General features: G+C 34.6%; 1 protein-coding gene across 1 annotated transcript in view; it reads left to right on the top strand.

The window, feature by feature from the left end:
* LOC118751625 (homeobox protein unc-4-like) overlaps nucleotides 1–14665 on the top strand; it is a 37371-nt gene extending 22706 nt beyond the window's left edge. The window contains exon 2 of the mRNA XM_036486442.1: nucleotides 14433–14665. Coding sequence (XP_036342335.1) covers nucleotides 14433–14665 — 233 coding nt within the window. The remainder of the gene's footprint in view (nucleotides 1–14432) is intronic.
* The last annotated feature ends 4604 nt before the right edge of the window (nucleotides 14666–19269 follow it).

Below are 19269 nucleotides of genomic sequence, written 5' to 3'. Positions count from 1 at the left end.
AGAGAAATACAAAATCTTCGATAAATCAGTAAATATTACAGCTAATTTATTCAAACTTGATGCTTGCAACAATTCTTTACTAGGAAATACGTTTATAAATGTTGGACAATGGGCGTGGCACCGCCAACTTATGATCACATATATGTATCTCAGTAACCGTTATACCAATTTGTACCAATGTGTATGGTTATTGTGCTTCCCACATAAAAGCAAAATGTTGAAAATTATTGAAATCCGACTACAATTACGGCCGCTTTTCATATAACGGTAAATTTGAGAAATGCTTGAAACTTCAATATTTCGAAATTTACGGACGCTAATTTACTCAAAATTGATACACCCCGGCTTGCCATGTAACGTTTGCTTTCGGAAAGATGAAAATAATATATTTAATATTTGCGCCGGGTATTTAATGTTCGGCTCCGCCCGAACTTAGACTTTCTTACTTGTTATAAAAAAGTTTATAAAACTTACTTGTTTACTATGATTTTTCTAAGAAGTCTTCTGGAAGCCCTTGTTTCCGATCTATTGGAGCGATAGGCGTTGCGTGTTCGATTCTTTACTACTTTTCATTTTGTATGGATTGGCCTGAGTTTCCAGGCCGTCTTATTAAGCTTTCCTTAGAACGGAAAAATTGACGTGAAATAATAATGAAACTGTTTGAATTTGTCTCTGGAGTAGACACACACCGCTGCTCTACTGCGATTTTTACAAAGCTTTTATCAACTTGCAAAGTTGTGTGTCCAGACCACCATTTTACTATAAATGTAGCAAAGCTATTAATGCAAATTCTAGATATAAACCTAGTGTCTGTAGAGATGCAACTAGAAAACTCTAGATGTCGCCCCGCCAGAAGAAGTTAAATATTGCGTCTAAATATATGCACAATTTACATACGATACAGCGGAAATAGACGACAAGCCATTTCTTTAAATGAACTTAACTGAATTTTGCTTGCATAGTCTTCTGTTCTTTTTTCACTGCAAGTTGAATTATTTTAATATCTATTGCAAAATTTTATACAGACAAGACTAAAAAGTAGAAAATAAAAAACTTTTTAATATATAACGCTTTTATAAATGGACTAAAAAGTAGAAAATAATATTTCTCAGTCCCATAGAATTTGTTTTGATAACTTTTGATGATTTTGAAATTTTAGCAAAAGTCATTATAAACCATTTATGAGATTGAAAATGAAAAGCGTGGGCGCATGTAATAGACCTGAATTAATATGGAGGGTAATATATGTATGAATGCGGATATATGAATAACGACCGCTTAAAATCGATCTCAAACTTGTACTTTCTCTGTAGAAATTTTAGGGCTATGTTATGTAGTTTGACTATTGCCAATTAAATCTAATGCTTTGGTTGCCTTCGAATGGCAGATCTATTGGAAGATCTTCTAATAAAGCTTCCAAAGAGAAGGCATTATTAGAAAATCCCTTCCTCAGCCGTTTATTTAGAAACGCTCCTCATTTTTACGATTAGGATGTTACTTTTTTGTGTAATCGTGCAGTTCTCCAATACATACAAACATACATGTGTTTGAACGGTGCTGCTAGTTAAATTATTAGCTTAATCCAGTGATTCCCAAAGTGGTCCAGGTGGACCCCAAAGGGGTCCACGGGACACTCGACGGGATCAACGTTGGCGTGAAAAAAATATGGGGGTCCATGAGTTGTAAGTGGGCTCCACGAAAATTTATCTGGTTTCGATAGTAAAGAACCAAAATGATTGCTTGATAGTCTCTTTATTTAACTTAAATTTTTTTGAGTGGTGTATAGTGCTCTTGACACACTGCTGCCCTTACCGTCACTTTATGTTTTCATATGTGGGAAAGCCTTAAAGGCCACCTGCAGATTAAAAAGAACCGGATGTTGGTATAACACTGAGTGGGGCGCGGTGGAAATTGCTGGCGGCAAAGATTCGAGTATTTTCAATGCTACAGGGTAGTACGCCACCATTACCTTTGTTGAAGAGATTCTATAATGTCGAGTTCCCTGAGACTGAATGCTGGTTTTATTCCATCACTGAGACCGGACTCACACATTCTCGAATCTTCACTGATGACTCCAAAACTGACTCGGGGTCATGATCTGGGGACTTTTTCGAAGTTAATGGGGATAAAATTCATTTTTCTGTTGGGGAATGTGCTTCGGTCTTTCAGGCTGGGGTAATTGCAATCCTCAAAGCCATGGACTACGTGGTAGAATATAGGTGGAGGGGAAGGAGTTTACGTGTCTGGAGTGACAACCAAGCTGCACTTAAGGGATTGGCCAGCCCTCTAACTACTTCCAAACTAGTTGGGCAATGCAAGTCTCGACTAAATTTTGCTGGTAAACGTAACGAGCTTGCTTTACTCTGGGTGCCAGGTCACTCAGGAGTACCTGGTTATGAGACATCTGACCATTTGGGACTATTGACTGGGAGGCATCGAGGGGATCCAAGTGTGCAAAACTCATGTTGCCTTCAATCTCAGAAGGTCTATCTAGCTCTCACTGAGCAGACGACACTGCAGACAACTTGTTGGACTGCTGACTGTTCACTTCATCACTGGCATCAACACCTGACTGTGATAGGCGTAAATGACAAGTCCATTTGCCCATCCTGCCTTTAAGAGGATGAGACGATGGAACACTTTTTGTCCTTCTTGCTTACTTGGTTTTTTGTTATCGATTTTTCTAGACTCGTTCTTTTCTCTATTATCAGTTTCTGAATTAAAAGTTTGGCGTAAAAAGTTTTAAGTTTTGTGTTTTAAAAATGTGAGTGATGAATATTTTTCGCCTCACTTTAAAACTCGGAGCGATAAAAATAAAAATTATGCCATCAACACATATAAACTTTTTTGCAAATACTCCACGCACAAAGTCATGAGTGAGGCGAACATTTTATGAGTTTATGGTGAAGATAATATAAATAACGCTAGGGCTCGAAGTGCTCTTCAAAAATATAACTTCTCAGAGCGAGAGAGTTTTTTGATGGATTTACGAGCTCTATTTTTTAAAACCTGCAAGTGTGTAATCACATTATTTTAATAAATAGAAATAAAAAATAAAAGATAGAAAATATTTTATTTTTATTTTGGCCACTCCGAGTTTAGTTGGTGAATGCACTCGCGATGCAAATTTACATAGTTAGATCTAATCTTCACATTTCATTTTTTTTACGAGCTTTGGGAATATTTAAAAATGTATCAGCAGGGGGTCCACCGAAACCAGTAAATTTTTGAAAGTGGTCTACGGGAAAAAAAAGTTTGGGAACCTCTGGTTTAGTCTCTCATTGGCTGTTTATAAACATATGACTCTTTGTTAGTATCATTAATCAAACAATAATCAATTACCTAATTGCACAAAACACACTCTCAGTTTATAGATACCTACACATAAAAGCACATAAATACTAATAAAAGCGAGTTGATTATCTATTTAAAAGTTATAGTAAGTATTGTTACACAATACAATGTGCAATTGTATTTACTACTTACTTGTGATTGGATTCAGTACGAGCTAATTGAATGATTTGACTTGTGTTGGCAAAATACGAAATGACCTCGTTCTTTGAAATCACCGACAAAACGTACGCAAATCACAATTGAATTATTTTTATTAGATGCACTCGCCAGAACTCTTGACCACTTAAAGATTGACTCATGTCTCAACTTTAATTAATAAAATACTTTGAATACAGATTTATTTACATTAGAGTTGCCATTGTTTGTATGCCATGTTTATATGTATAAGTGTCCAAATTCTCAATCTCACCTTCTAGAAATAAATATGCGAATAGACAATAAACTGAGAAATTAATAGTTTTGAACGAATCAAGAAAAAATTTAGTGGTTGCTTGTTTGACAAACCAAGTCAAATCAACCACCTGGATGTGCTCTGTGATATTTATTAGGTATGCATTAGTGTTGCCAGATTTTTTTCCAGCCATAAGCGCATAGTTTGTCCCAAAAATACAGGATTTAAAAAAATTTTAACGGGACAATTGAGAAACAAGAGATTCGCTTTAAAAGCCCAAATACGAACCATATACATAAATATTAACAAAGGTGATCCATTTCAACGAAAAAATGTTCAGATAGTGTATAAGCTTATGATAAATTTCGTTTATTTCTCATCACTTTTTAATTTATACAAAAATATGTAGTATGTACGAAGACATATAATTGTCAAAACGATAAAAACAAAGTAAGACGTACAGTTGCGGTCAAAATAATAGCAGCAAAATTCATAATGATGCTGTTGACAACTTATCTTTATTTATTTGTTGTTCAACATTTTAATTTAAAATATGGGTAAATCTATATCACATACGATATAAATAAAAGTTTCAACGCTTGCACAAAGTTCACAAAACCTAATTAAACTAAAAAAAATGTTCATCGAAATTTTGTTTTTTTTTTAAATAGATTTCCTAGAAAGATTTCGAGTATGGGGTTTTATAGCTCATTTAATTTTAGTAAAGTAGTAAAGTGCAAATTTCAAGTCGCTAAAACCATTGGTTTTTTAGAATTTTTTTGTGAAGGGTGTTGCGCATTTCCTTCCATATAAAAGACAGTTTTGTCCATGCATTATGGAAGAAAATTCGCAACACCTTCCATAAAAAAAAATCAACGATAATTTTTAGCTACAATAAAGCATGATAGCCGCATTAAGGCATGATCATGTTGAGTAGAAGCTTACAGGTTGAAATGAATAATGAAATTGCCGAAAAATACGGGAAATTTTGGTATCGATACTTCTGAACCAAGTACTGAGTAGGTATCGAAAAACAAATACTCCTATCGAGACCCGATACTAAGGCAAATTTGGCTTCGGCAAATTTTTACCCCACTTTTATTCCGAATATGAAGCGGCTTGTTCTTTATGGCTGCTTAATTGCCAGCGAAAACGCGATAATGCGAAAAGTCGATCTAAGGCTATCTGCACACTTGTCGTCCAATATAGTTGCGTTATCGTCTCGCCCTGAAATTTTGAGCCGAGCACATGCATTTCAAAGGAGATCTGCACACTTGTCGTTATCGGCAAATCGTAGAAGATGCAGAAACGGATAAGTACGGCACTGTCGTTTGCTAATCGTTGTGCACGCATTGTTTGTTTACATTTTATGGGGAAAGATTAGTGAAAAAGTTAATATTTGCATCAAAATTGCATAAAAATAAATTAGTATTTTTTGCATAAAATCTGTGGAAATTATTAAAAAGTGGATAATTGCATCAAAATTCAATAAATGTGAGCGTTTTAGCTATAAAATATGACGAAATTTTAAAAAGTCCCTGTGTGCATGCACAAAACACATTTCAGGAAAAGACAAGAAGAGATATTACTGAAAAATGATGTCTAGAATTGTTGCAGCACAGTCTATATTTTAAAAATTGCAGGTTTTTGTAAATATTTCGCGAAAATATCAACCAGAAAAATAGAAAATACCTGCTCCAAGTGAATTTTTAGACGCCAAATGAATTGAAATATCACGACCGAGTGTGCGAAAGTGTAGTCGTAATGTAATCGTCGCATCATGATTGTGACGATGAAGCAACTATGATTGGACGACCAATGTGCAGAAAGCCTAATGCGACGTATACACGGCCCAACTGTTCACGTGGAAGAGTGAACTGGATGAATGCTCAGTACAGACATTTCAACGCGATGTTAAGCTCACTGATTAACTCTACGGGTTTGACGCGCGTTAGCATGTGTGCAAGGAGATACATACGCTGAAAAGTTTAGCGGCAAATATTAAAGATAGTGGGAGGCTGCTCTGTTATTGATGAAAATACACAAAGAAGTTGGATACTAAGAGTTGATTAAAAAAAATCTTGGGAAAACTTAAATATTCCAGAAAATTTAAACTCCATCTTCGCATTTACTCTGGGGAAATCGGTTTTGTTGACGTATGATATGAAATATTTTTACTTCAACAAGTGCGATATCGATCCGAAACTTGTCGCTAACTGGTTATAGAATCTCCCAACTGAAAGGCTTCTTCATTCGTCAAAGCATTTTTCTTGAACTTTGGATCGACTTAGGCTAAAACTGATAAAATAATATTTCTCTGTTGCGATAAGTTCAAGTGTTTTAGCCAATATTATACAAATTACTAATGACAGTTTTCTCTAAACTTGAAACGCATATAATGGCGAAGGTTTAATGTAAAGAATCGGTATCGGGTACCAAAAAGGAAGTATTGGGTACCGACAATTCAGCACATCACTACTTTCTGGCATCAAAGGCACCAGCTTTTTAATTATATCGCATGTTTTTGTTTCTTGATTCCTTCGACTCGATCCTTTTCTTATAGGTGTCTGAATCCCGATTTCATAATCTTCAATTGAAGAAAATCGAGAATTTTGAATTCTTCTATATACTCGTACGTCGTTTTGTATTTAATTTCCATGCTACCTCTGCAGGCCTACAACGGTTTGATGTCGTTCAGATGGGGACGCCCGGGTTTGCTATTTAATATTGCTATCGACGTGTAATCTTGCCAAATCCGAAAAAATCATAGACTTTACGACGACTCGCTCATTTGCCTCCCGTACAGCGTTTTCGAAATCCTTAAACTCGTAGGTATTTTTTGCTCCCTTCATTGCATCTTCCACCTGATGATGAAAACTGTCTATTGACATGACATGAACGTATAAACATATTTTTTTAATTTTATACTTTTTTAGACATTTCCGTTCTGGCAAAATTTTTTTTTAATTTCACTTTTATTTCAACATGTTTTGATTAAAAGAAAAATACTGATAAAAATAAAATTTTTCATAAAAACAGGATTGAAATCTTGAAATTCCTGCTCGTATTTTGTTTGTAAGTCCAATATGAGTGGCATTGTGCTACTATGATAGCACGGCCGAGTAATCATAGCCAACTTATGTACAGTAGTCGAAAAAATTATAGCCGCACCAAATTTTGACAAGTTTTAAAATATTACTTTTGTTGTTCTTTAATTTCGGTTAGTTTTTTATAGTTCGTTCTTTACCAACATCCGTATAAATACAAGTTTAAAGGCAGTGTCACACGATTGGGTATTTGCCGAAATTCGGTGCAAATCGTATCCCAATTGTTTGAACACCCAAAATATTTTTCACTATCCCAATCACGAAAATTGATTTATTGAAATTTTTCAATAGAACATCGCTGTATTGTACCAATCTTTTGACTACTAAAAAAAATGTTCCCTTTTTTTACCAATAGCCTAATATAAAAATTTACAAATCTGTACAAGTGTACCAATCGAGTGACACTGCCTTAAAAATTTATGCAATTAAAAAAACAATTCTACAAATATCGTTAAAATCGTTTTTTAGTTAAATTCTGAGTATGCATTTTTGTAGCCCATTGAATTCTAGTAGAATAAAGTACACGTTTCATATGGCTAAAAATGTCGATGATTTTTTAGAATTTTTTGAAAGTTCGAAATTTGTACGAAAGATTGTTGAATTTGTTTTTAATATTGCACAAATGAGTACTTGTCCACTTTCAAATAGCGTTATGTGATTTTATAATAGTGAGCCATAAATTAAAAAAACGTCTACAACAACAAGTAACATCCAAATTGTATGTTTCCCTTTATTATCTGAAAATTTGGATAAACAAGAGCCTAATAACATTAAAAAACAATATCGCAGTGTGGTAGCTTTTGCACATTTTATAAATAAAAATTGAATATAGCGAGTTTTGAAACAGTAACTTTTACATAGCTATCTTTTTTTAACCGACTTCCAAAAAAGGAGGAGGTTATCAGTTCGTCGAAATATTTTTTTTTTTTTGTGTATGTTACCGCATAACTTTGCACCACGTCCACCGATTTCAATAATTTTGCAACGGAAAGGTAGTGTCTCAGAGGTGGTCCCATACTAATTTGGTTTAGATCCGATCATTGGATCATGAAATATATAGATATACATATATATATTTTTTTTAAGTCGGTTTTTATTTGCTAAAAATTACTTGTTAGCTTTTCGCTTAGCGTTCGCTCTTCCATGAAGATTGGTCTGCTTTTTTTTGTACGACGCCCTCCACTAGGCACCGAAACTACCACGTTTTCTTGCAGTTTTCTAAGTTCATCAGAAGATGGAGACTTTTGAAAGTGTATAAATACATACATAAGTATTATAGCGATTTTTGCAATAGTAGTTACCATTTGATGCTATTTTTTCAGAAATAGAAAGATTTTGCAATGTATTGTTAGTGGACATGAAACTACTTTAAATACTGGTACGTTACTCGCCAAAAACTAAAAATCTAAAAAAATTTACATAGCGCCTTTGCAAGTGGACTACTCAAATTTGGAAACATGGATTTCCACGGGTTTTGTTAAAGAATGAACTATATTTTTATTTGAAAAAATAACAAAAGTTCAATAACAACAAATATAATACGTTAAAACTTGGCAAAAAGTGGTTCGGTTATAATTTTTTGACCACTGTATGTATTTTTTTATATCTTTAATTAGCCCTTCACATTGTACATAAACGAAGTACATAACAAAATTAAAAAAGATATGCCTTTTTTTGCCTTTTTTAAAGCTCATTTTACCTTTTTCAAGTTTAAGTGCCTTAAAAACCTACATTTCTACATTTCCGAACACGCGAACATGCGAAAGCAATATGTACCGCAAAAGTTTTACAATTTATTTGTATTAAAAAAATAAAAGCAACGCCAAAGCGACACGAAAGCAATATGTACCGCAAAGTTTTTAGAATTTATTTGTAATAAAAGTCACATACGTCGTTCTGTAATATCAAAAATGCCTCCAATCCTGCTAAAGAACGACCAAGAATACTTTAAAAACGACGTATCCGCATGAAGCAGTGTAGATACGTTGTTTTTGATCAGTATTCAAGCTATAATTCCAGCTGAATTATTGGAAAAAGTGTAGATACTGCAATGTTTTTGCAGATGCCCACGTTTTACATCAGTATTTATCGAAAATTTCTGCAGATACTGCAAAAAGGCAAATTTAGAACTTCAATAACATTATCCTATTTATAATTTGAAAAATTAGTTTGCATAAATAAATTCGTATTTTCAAGACGAATTCAACGATGTGAATAACTCATTTTCGAAGAAAAATGCAGATACCCACATTTTAAATCAGTACGGCAGTAATTTTAAATAGCGATTCAAGCACAAATGAACTCTGTGAAGGGAAACCAATAAATATATAAAAAAAATTGCAGTCAAATATTGTGTTTGAAAAAAAAAAAATTATACTATGCAATGGATTTTGACCCTTACGATGAAAGGTTCGCGTGCACTTTATGAAACTTACGTTTTATGAAACGTTCGTTTTATGTCAAGTCCTATATATGCACATTACCGTTTTTATTCTAAAAATGTCGTTTTTGTTTTAGATTTTGAATGCTTGTTATTATACTAGCGAGTATTATGGCTTACTTGGCTTATTTGTATAGTATCATCTATTGGTGCCAATAATTTTATAATAAGATACATATATTTTTGTACAAGAATTCAATGTACAGTTGGTATCTCACAATAACCAATGTCAATGACACTTAAAACCTATAATAAGCGTTAAAAAATTTTATTCAACTTCTACCTAATTTTTTATAAAATTAAATAAAAACAAATAAAAGTATACAGGGTGTCCCAGAAGTAACGTGCCAAACTTTAGGAAAAGGTAGGTGGGGGGTGAGCTCTCTGATAAACAAAAAATTTTCAGGTAAAAGTGTCACCGTTTTTAAAATATTTACATTTTTTTTTTATAAAAAAAAGCGTGCCTTTTCATGTATTTTCTTTAACTGAATCTACAAACCAGGCTATACTTAGTAAATTTTTTATTTCCAGATAGTTGCTTCCCCATACTCAAATGCAATGTAGTTAAAATATATTAAGGAACCATCATAAAATTAGGACTATTTTGGGATTTTTAACTTTTTGATATTTTCTTCCCCAACTTTGACTATCTCTGGTGAAAAAATGTACTGAACTGTAACTTTACATTACATAAAAAAATTGCTCATTTAATAAAGATTTCAGAAAGGTGCCACTCTTACTGTTTCGAGTAGAAAAAAAGTTATAGCCGCTTTTGTGGGCAAAGGACTGAGACACGCTAGAATGTATTTAATAGATTTAAATTTAAGTTGCTCTTGTTACCGACCAATGACATGCTAAATAGTACAAAGATACATTATTACCTGCTCCTGACATTATTTTATGTTACTTACCGGAATTAGTGAAAGTGGATTTTGTGAAATTGGACCCTTCGAACATTGTGTTATTAATACTATGACAGAGAACACGCAGTATACGTCGCATGAATATGCGGATATTCACCTAATTTACGGTGAAGCTTGCTGTAATGCCAGAGCTGCTCAAAGACTCTATGCAGAGCGATACCCCAATCGTCGGCATCCGGGTCGTGAAGTATTCGCCCGGACCCATAGAGAAATATATGAAGGCAAGTAAATTTTACACCTTTCTTGTTTGCTTGCTTGTTAACTATCATTTTTCACTTTTTTAAGGTCGCATACCTGGAAGGCGTGGCGGTCAGACAGGATGTCCTACAACGGTAGACGTTGAAGTTGTGTTAGACGAAGTGGAACTAGGTCCATCGACTTCAGTGAGAATGATGGAAAGACGGACGGGAATACCAAAAACTACAGTTCACAAAGCTTTAAAAGACCATCGATTTCATCCCTACCACATTCAACGTGTTCAGGCTCTACAAGAAAGAGATTACCTGTCGAGGGTTAGATTTTGCCTTGAAATGTTGCGAATGCATGAATCAGACCCCAACCTTTTTAACAAAATAATTTGGAGCGATGAATCATCATGCAAACGTGATGGTTATTTTAATTTGCATAACCTTCACAGTTGCCAGATAGACAATCCTCACGAAATGAGAGAAGATCGTTCGCAGTACCGGTACAAAATAAATTTATGGTGTGGTATTTTTAATTGTCAGATATTGGGACCTGTGGAACTGCCGCCAACGCTCAACTCTCACATTTATTTAGAGTTCCTTCAGGAACGGCTTCCAACTCTTTTAGAAGATGTACCCTTAAACATGCGGCGAAGACTACGGCTGCAAAATGACGGGTGCGCTGCTCACTACGGGCGTGAAGTAAGAGCTCATTTAGACGGAACTTATCCTCGCCGATGGATTGGACGATACGGGCCAATCACGTGGCCCGCTCGATCGCCAGACCTGAATCCATTAGCTTTTTTTTCTACTGGGGCTGTCTTAAGGACAAAATTTATTCAAAAACAATTCAAAACGAAGAGCATTTGCGGGAACAAATAAATGGAGCTGCTGCTGAGATAGCCCAATTGAGTTTAAGATCTCTAAAAGCGTCTTTTCTTAAAAGGTGCCGAGCTTGTATTAGAGTAGAAGGTCGCCAATTTGAGCATATTTTATCAATAAATGAATAACTTTTTCTTCAAACAACTCATGTATATTTTATTTCACGTGAACCCATCCTTCACAAAAAATATCGATAGATATAGCCCTTGTTATAGACTCTTGTCCGAATTCCGGTAAGTAAAATAAAATAATGTCAGGAGCAGATAATAATGTACCTTTGTACTATTTAGCATGTCATTGGTCGGTAACAAGAGCAACTTAAATTTAAATCTATTCAACACATTCTAGCGTGTCTCAGTCCTTTACCCACAAAAGCGGCTATAACTTTTTTTTTCTATTCGAAACAGTAAGAGTGGCACCTTTCTGAAATCTTTATTAAATTAGAAATTTTTTTGTGTAATGTAAAGTTATAGCTCAGTACATTTTTTTTGTACCAAAGATGGTCAAAGTTGGGGAAGAAAATTTCAAAAATTAAAAATCCAAAAAAAATTCCTAATTTTATGATGGTTCCTTAATATATTTTAACTACATTGCATTTGAGTATGGAGAGGCAACTATCTGGAAGTATTTTACATAAAAAATTTACAAAGTATAGCCTGGTTTGTAGATGCAGTTAAAGAAAATATATGAAAAAGCACGATTTTGTTTTAAATTAAAAAAAATGTAAATATTTCAAAAACGGTGACACTTTTACCTGAAATTTTTTGTTTATCAGGGAGCTCACTCCCCCACCTACCTTCCCCTAAAATTTGGCACGTTACTTCTGGGACACCCTGTATATTCATTTGTCGGCGCTGTCAATTAAAATTTCCTCACTTAATTAGGAAACAAAACAAACAGAGTTGATCACAAATTGATCCAGATTTCTATCAGCATCACATCGAAGGCAATGTTGCCACCTTTTCTCATTAAGCCAAGTTCGAATCGTGGAAATTTTGGAAGATCAAATGGTTGTTTTTGGCATTTAGATTCTCAATGCAAAAATGGAGTTGCATTTATTTGCATTTAGGTGAAGAATTTTGTATGGATAAATGTACATTTAGAGTAGCATTTAGAGCTAAATGCGCTAAATGTGCTTTTACGCCTAAGCAAAAACAGCCCATTACCCTTTCTGTCCAAGCGAGGTCGCCGTAGCTTAGCTTTTTAAAACGCTTCACTTGTAAAAAACCTTTAACTTTGTATAACCAAACTATTTTAAATTGAAATTCCCTTTATTATTCATTTGTATGAAATATCGTAAATGAATAATGAAATGTTAATTAGTATCCTATGGCAACGTCGGTGTCAGCACAATTCAGCACTTTGACATAAGTTTACAGACTCAGCGCTTTATGGATATGTGTATACTAGGGATGGGTAGTGAGGGGTTGAAATTCGATTGTTCCCGAATTTCGAACATTGCCCAACCATTCGATTATTCGATTCGACATTCGGTGATGCAAATTCTTGCAAACTTCTTAATCGAGTTCGGAGATATTTAACACCAAGTCATAAAATCTGTATCGTTCAATTCAAAAAAATTAAGCGTCGAATTAAAGGCTTTTCCTTTGGGTCTGCAACACAGTTTTAGTTCTATGAAAAGGGTTGCCACAGGTTAGAAAATCAAATTCAAATAATCGCTTTCGCAGATGTTTGCGTTAAATATTTAAGACCAAGTCATAAAATCTGTATCGTTCGTTCGATTTTCAAAAATGGGGTAGGTGTCAAATGAAAGGGCTTGCCCTGTAGATGTGTAACATGGTTTTAGTTTTGTGCCATATGTAAGAAAATCAAAATCAAATTATATATAAGTTAAATAAATTACTCCAATATGGGTATCAATCGAAATGGTTTTGAATAAACTTTATTTTTTAATTACATTTGGGAAGGTTGCCACCTATTTGAAAAGTCGAATTTAGTTAAAGAGGTGTTGTACTTAAAATACTATGCAACAATTAAAATATTTTTGAGGTGCTTGAAGAGAGTGGCCACCTGTTTAAAAAGTTAAACTCAAATTACACTGTGCGACAGCCGGAACCTGCCCGGACTTTGTTAACATTTTCTGAATGTATGTATACCCATCCAGTAGTAAAACGCTCGATGGATTTGCAAAAGTTAGTTCGTATTTTCATTTTATGGCCTACTAAGTTTTCATATCTCGCCCTAAGTAGTTTTCAAAAAAGTCGAAAAAGTAGCTAAAATAAATGTCTGAGCGAAATTAAAGGTTAAGACATACATATATATTAAAATTTCTTGGGAAATATTTTCTTAGAACATTTTAAGCCATTAGCTCCCGCCTAAAACGGTCATATTTGACCCTTACTTCAAGAAATCTCGCATAAAGCAAATTAGGCAGATCGTTAGTGAATTGATATATTCTAAAAAATTATTCTCCCGAAAATTTAACTGGGGGTTTTCTCAGGCAAAAGCTTCATGCTACCAACGTAAAAGCCTCTAAAAATTTAAAATAAAAAAGCAACAAAGAAACTAGTTTTTTTATAAAAAAAAAAATTTAATTGAGATTGGAATAACAGTTCCTTCATGGCACAGAGTTTTTGTTTTTATGCATCAGATCGAAAAACATGTATTTTTTTACTTGAATCCCTAAGACAAATGGAGTGCCACACACAGTGATGGCAAATTTAGTCAGAAAGAAGAAAGTTGAAGAGTTGATTTTTTGGAAATAAAGATGAAATTCGATTTTTTCTGGAAAAATTCGTTTTTATCCGAATTTTAGCAACAAAAAGTTCGATTTCAAAAATTCGCTATTTTGGAGCTAAAATTCGAATATCGAAGCTTCGAATATCGAATTTACCCATCCCTAGTGTATACATTTTTCGACGTAAAACTATATATTTTCATTCCCTTAATCAAATTTTCGTGATCTCACCGGTTTTTGCTCGTTTTGCGCTTCACTGACTGTGATATATATATATATATATATTATTCGCAAAGTTTCCAAATTGCTCTCGAATTTGAAATCCGCTAAAGAAATTGTACTTTATCTAAATTGAACCTTTGGCGTGTTATCAAATCACGTTATGTATTATCAAATCTTGTGCGTGCGATAATAGTCTCATTGACACACTTTCGGTAAAACACTTTCGCGAGTGCGACCTAGAACCCCGGCGAATTCCTCGCCGCCAGTCGGTCAACCGCCCAGCGCTACAAATCGCTTCCAACACCGAGCGGAGGCACCCTACCATACAGCCGAGTCCACCGCCTGCTCGCAACCACCCACCGATCAACCAGTTGCCTCCTCGTCCGAAAACCCACCAGCCACCTGCCAGTCCACCGATCGTCCAGCCACCAACGCATCCACCACCAGCCTGCAAGTTTATTAGCCGCCTCCATCCGACCAGCCACACCGCTAGCAACTCCAGCCACCGGCGCTTCCACCAAGTGCAACCCCCAAAGCTACAGCCCAGACGGTTGTAAACTTTCAGTTACCTCAATTTTTAAGTATTTCTTATTGTTTTCATTTTCTTTTCTTTAATCTTTTGTCTTAATCGTTATCATTTATTTCATCATCATCACATTTAACTTTATTACAAAGTTTAATTTTAAATACAAAGTAAAACAAAATGCGAAAATAACTCAAATTGAACAGGTTGCAACAACAACTATACACAAATACGGAAATTTTCAAACGACAATTTTAGCCGTAATTTTCCACCAATTGTGAAACCATAAAAACTCTACTCATCTACAGAAAAGTACCTTTTCAATGGTTCTTGGTTTTCAAATCGGTTCGGTAGAATCGCCAGAGGAACGGAGAAAAAATTTATTTTAGCGTATTAATATATAGATTACAATGTGCGACAAAAACCAAAAACAGTCCAAAACACACGAAGCAATATACTAACGAAACTAGGAACCCCCAAAACCCCTGCCTGCGTTCGCCCCTGGATGGAATCCTTGGGTCAAATAGCCAGGCTTGCAAAAGTTCTTTAAAAGGACCAAACCACAAAGCTGGGTTCACTCAGGAGGCCTGATGGCTCTTTCGCGGAGATGTGATTATAAATAAACTAATAAAGTATGAAACTTAAAATTATATAATTTACACAGAAAATCAACATTTTCCGATAGTAACGAGTGGGACAACGATGGCACCCGCCACTCTGAGTTGATGGATTCGTTTCCCAATTTCAGTCAAACTATAAATATTTCGTTCATAGTTCCTTTCTCGTATGTAGCTAATATAATGATAATCTCTATTTTGCAATAATGCCAGTATTTGAATATTTAAAAAAAAGTAGGTAATAAATCTGTTTTAGCTTGTGATGGCTGGGCCAGTACTATTTTGGGACGGGTGGTACGAAGCACTATTGAGGACACATAGTTTTCAAGTAAAATGAACTCTACTGGTTTCGTAGATATTTTTTATTTTTTTTAATAAAAGAACCTTATGTAAACAATGGGGTAAAAATAGATTTTATTCATGTGATAAATATAAGGAAGAAAACGCGCAACACCCTTGACAAAAAAACAACCTCAAAAATCAACGGTAATTTTTAGAGACTTAAAACTTGCACCTTATTACACTAAAATTTACAGCCTGATTCTCTATCTCGAAACGAGCGTTCGTCTCGACCAAACAGCCGTTTGTTCGTGTATTTGTACTACCTAACACGAATTCGCTACCATGGCGATAACTACACTGAACCAAAAATCCATCTCTGGATCAAAGAAAAACTTTCCTTACTTTAGGGTCGAAAATTCTTCCGAATGAGTAAAAAATTCTCCCGAATGCTTAATTTTTCTTTGGAATGTGTAAAAACGTACACGAAAATATGGAACCGTGGATGTAATCTATCATTTTGAAGAAATGTTGGACATGAAAAGAGGATAAAACTTCTTTAGTGCTGTTTAGTTCCCATTTTTCTTCATTTTGATTCCTGTTTTGCTTCAATTAAGAGACATTTTTTTGGGTGTAGTCGATAACAGTAACGAAAACGTAACAAATGTGAATTCTCTAACACGAAGACGACTTCAAATAAAGAAAAAAAGTGTAAAATTCAAACGGAAGAGTTTTTGCTATCATGTGAGCCGCTAAAATGGATAATTCAATTTTCCAAATGAAGGAGTCATGGTTAGCACCAGGATGTCTTGCGTCAACAAATGTAATTACCATATCGTGATCAGATATCTGAAATCAGAATTGTATTGAAATAGTGGCATTAAAAAGGCTATAAGGGTTTTGTACTTACTGCCCTTACATTGATGCTATAAAACGCTTTTCTATTGTAGTAAAGATGTCTGAATTTTGCAGTGGGTGCTTTTATACGCACGTGGGTCCCGTCCACACAGCCAACTATGCCAGTTATTCCACATTTGTTGAAGAATTGCTCTTTCACATCGGGTTCTTTTTCCTCGGTCCTGCACATGCTTACCCATTTGTGGGTAAAATGCTCCTCAAAAATGTTCAAGCATTCCGCTATTACTTTTGCAACTGTCGACTGACCCATTACTGAGACACTTTCGTTACCTACCGACTTTTGATAGCTTCCAGTTGCAAGAAAGCGCAGAAATGTGGAGTCTCAGTTGTGGTGGCAAATGAGTATTGCGGTAGGTGTCTTTCATATGGATGCTCACTTCGCTGAAAATGTGTCCAAATACTTCTTTGCTGACTCGAAAGTTTTTAACAAACCTAACCTTATTGGTTAATATACACATACAAATGTGCGATATGTGGGTGCAAGCCAGAGCAGACCACTTTACTTGGGTCCCATTTCGTCCCCACGTAACACAACAACTGTCTGGAATGCTAGAAATGCACGTCTACTTATTTATTATTTATTATATTTTATTCTCCTGGTTTTTGCTGTTGAATTAACTATATTTTTTTTTTTAATTAAGAAAAATTTTATATTCATATTTTTGACGCTGCTGTATATGTTAGCATACTAAGGGCCGTTTGCTTAAGTAACCTGTAACTTTAAAGCTCACTTTATATTTAAAGTTTGCATTAAAATTTATGATTGTGTCTAAAGTAAAGCACCTTATTATCGGGTTGGTTTACAACAAGAAACATATCTACATTCGACAAAAACCGAAAATAGAAATGCTTAACTTTAGACATAGCATTATTTTTTATTCAACCTTTAAATATAAAGTGGGCGTTAAAGTTAAAGGTTACTTCAGAAAACGGCCCTAAGTATGTATGTATATATGCAGTGTGGCTCTAGTTGCAAAGAAAGAGGTGTAAAGTACAATCAATTTCTAAATGTATTTACAATTTTGTTAGCAATGCGTAGGTTTTTGTCAACGACTACATGGAGGATATTAATTTGATCAGGCAGAATGATAATGAATTTTTAATTTGAAAATTAAATACGTTCTGCCGCAAGGCGACCTAAAAGGGTGTCTATTATATAACTATTTGCACGGCTTGTTTTGCCTCCAGTTCTTTTTCGTAGCTCTATAGAAACAGCTCATACGCAAAAATTACTCCTAGTCACCACAAACTCATTAATCATTTTCACGAAGAGGAAAAACATAAACGAAGAAAACATGCATTCGCCTCACTTTGAATGTGTGTATGGATGTGTATATGTACCAGGTATTTGCTCATGCCTACGCACTGAAGCGTGTTGCCGGTGAGCTAAACTGTCATGCCACCAACCATAATTCTCAAGCACAGGCTCAATTCACATACATACATATGAACATACATCCATATGTGCCATACATAAGCTAGTTGTCACTTTTCTGTTGAATAAAATGACGTTCGAATGTTAAACCGATTGTTTGGTGTATTTTCTTGTCCACTTCATATTCTGGATTTTATTGTCTTCAATTTCATCTTTTTTTCTGCTCCGAAGGGCGGAGCTTCCATTGTATGCATAGCAGTAAACGTACGTAGGTATGTACTAGGGATGTTGCGAATGTGGAATTTTAGACATCCGCGGATGCGGATGCGGATGTCGTGTATTTTTAAGAAAAAATTAAGGTGGGTAAATTAGGTGATTTAGGTAAATAAAAAATGGAAAGGTTAATAATTTTTAATAATCTGCCTTATCCTGAGTTTTGCCCTAAAAAAAATGCACCCGAAAATTTGTATTCCGCCCATAGTAAATATGTACATAAAAACCAAAAGTGAAAAGTGAACCGGTTCGGGGAAAATTAAACTCATCATAAGACTGAATGTTTTTTTAGTACTTGAATTTAAAAATTTGAACATTGTACTTAATAAAAACTTTTTGAACGGTCGTAAATCAAACGTGCGCCACTATATAACAACTCGCTCGAGGCGACAAACTTGAAAAACTTGAAACTTGGCAAAATTGTAAATCCTTTTCGATTGACACTGCACCAGTTGAGAGGACTTTCAGTTATATTTATTGAGGTGCAATAATTACTTTTTGAGAATTTCATCGGGGCTGCAGATGTCGGATGTATCCTCCTGACCTTCATCTTCATAATCTAGCATCATGGCACAATCGTTGTTTAAACACCGTTTTTTTCGAAAGAATTCTTCATTCTCATTCTTTTGGTTGTTTCGGAATTTGTCACGTCATCAGCGTTTTTCGATTTTAGTTTTTATAACTCATTTTTAATGCTTTCTTCTGTGACTGGTTAGATATACGTCTGTGCACTTGCACAATATTCCAGGGACCGAAAATAACAGTTATTTTTTCCGAGTTAAATTTGGCCTAATATTTTTTATTCCGAAATAAACATCCTATCCGGATAATAAAGAAACCGCTTATCCAAATTAAACAAATTTGGTATCATATGAAAGAGGACTGAAATATCTCTTAAACATAAATAACGAATGAAGGTTACCAGCTCTATTTATATTTTTTTATAACTTAATACTAAAGAAATTCATGTAAATACATACCTGACCCAATATTTGTTCTATGGTAATTAATTAACATGTTTTATTGAAATATTTTTCAATGTGAGGCTTTCCTCTTTTAGACATTTTAGTTTTAAAGCTATT

The sequence above is a fragment of the Rhagoletis pomonella genome, unplaced genomic scaffold, assembly GCF_013731165.1.
Source record: "Rhagoletis pomonella isolate Grant_MI unplaced genomic scaffold, Rhpom_1.0 Rhpom_scaffold_00864, whole genome shotgun sequence".
Classification (NCBI taxonomy): domain Eukaryota; kingdom Metazoa; phylum Arthropoda; class Insecta; order Diptera; family Tephritidae; genus Rhagoletis; species Rhagoletis pomonella.
Note: the sequence above shows the minus strand (reverse complement) of the source record. Positions and strands in the feature narration are given on the sequence as shown.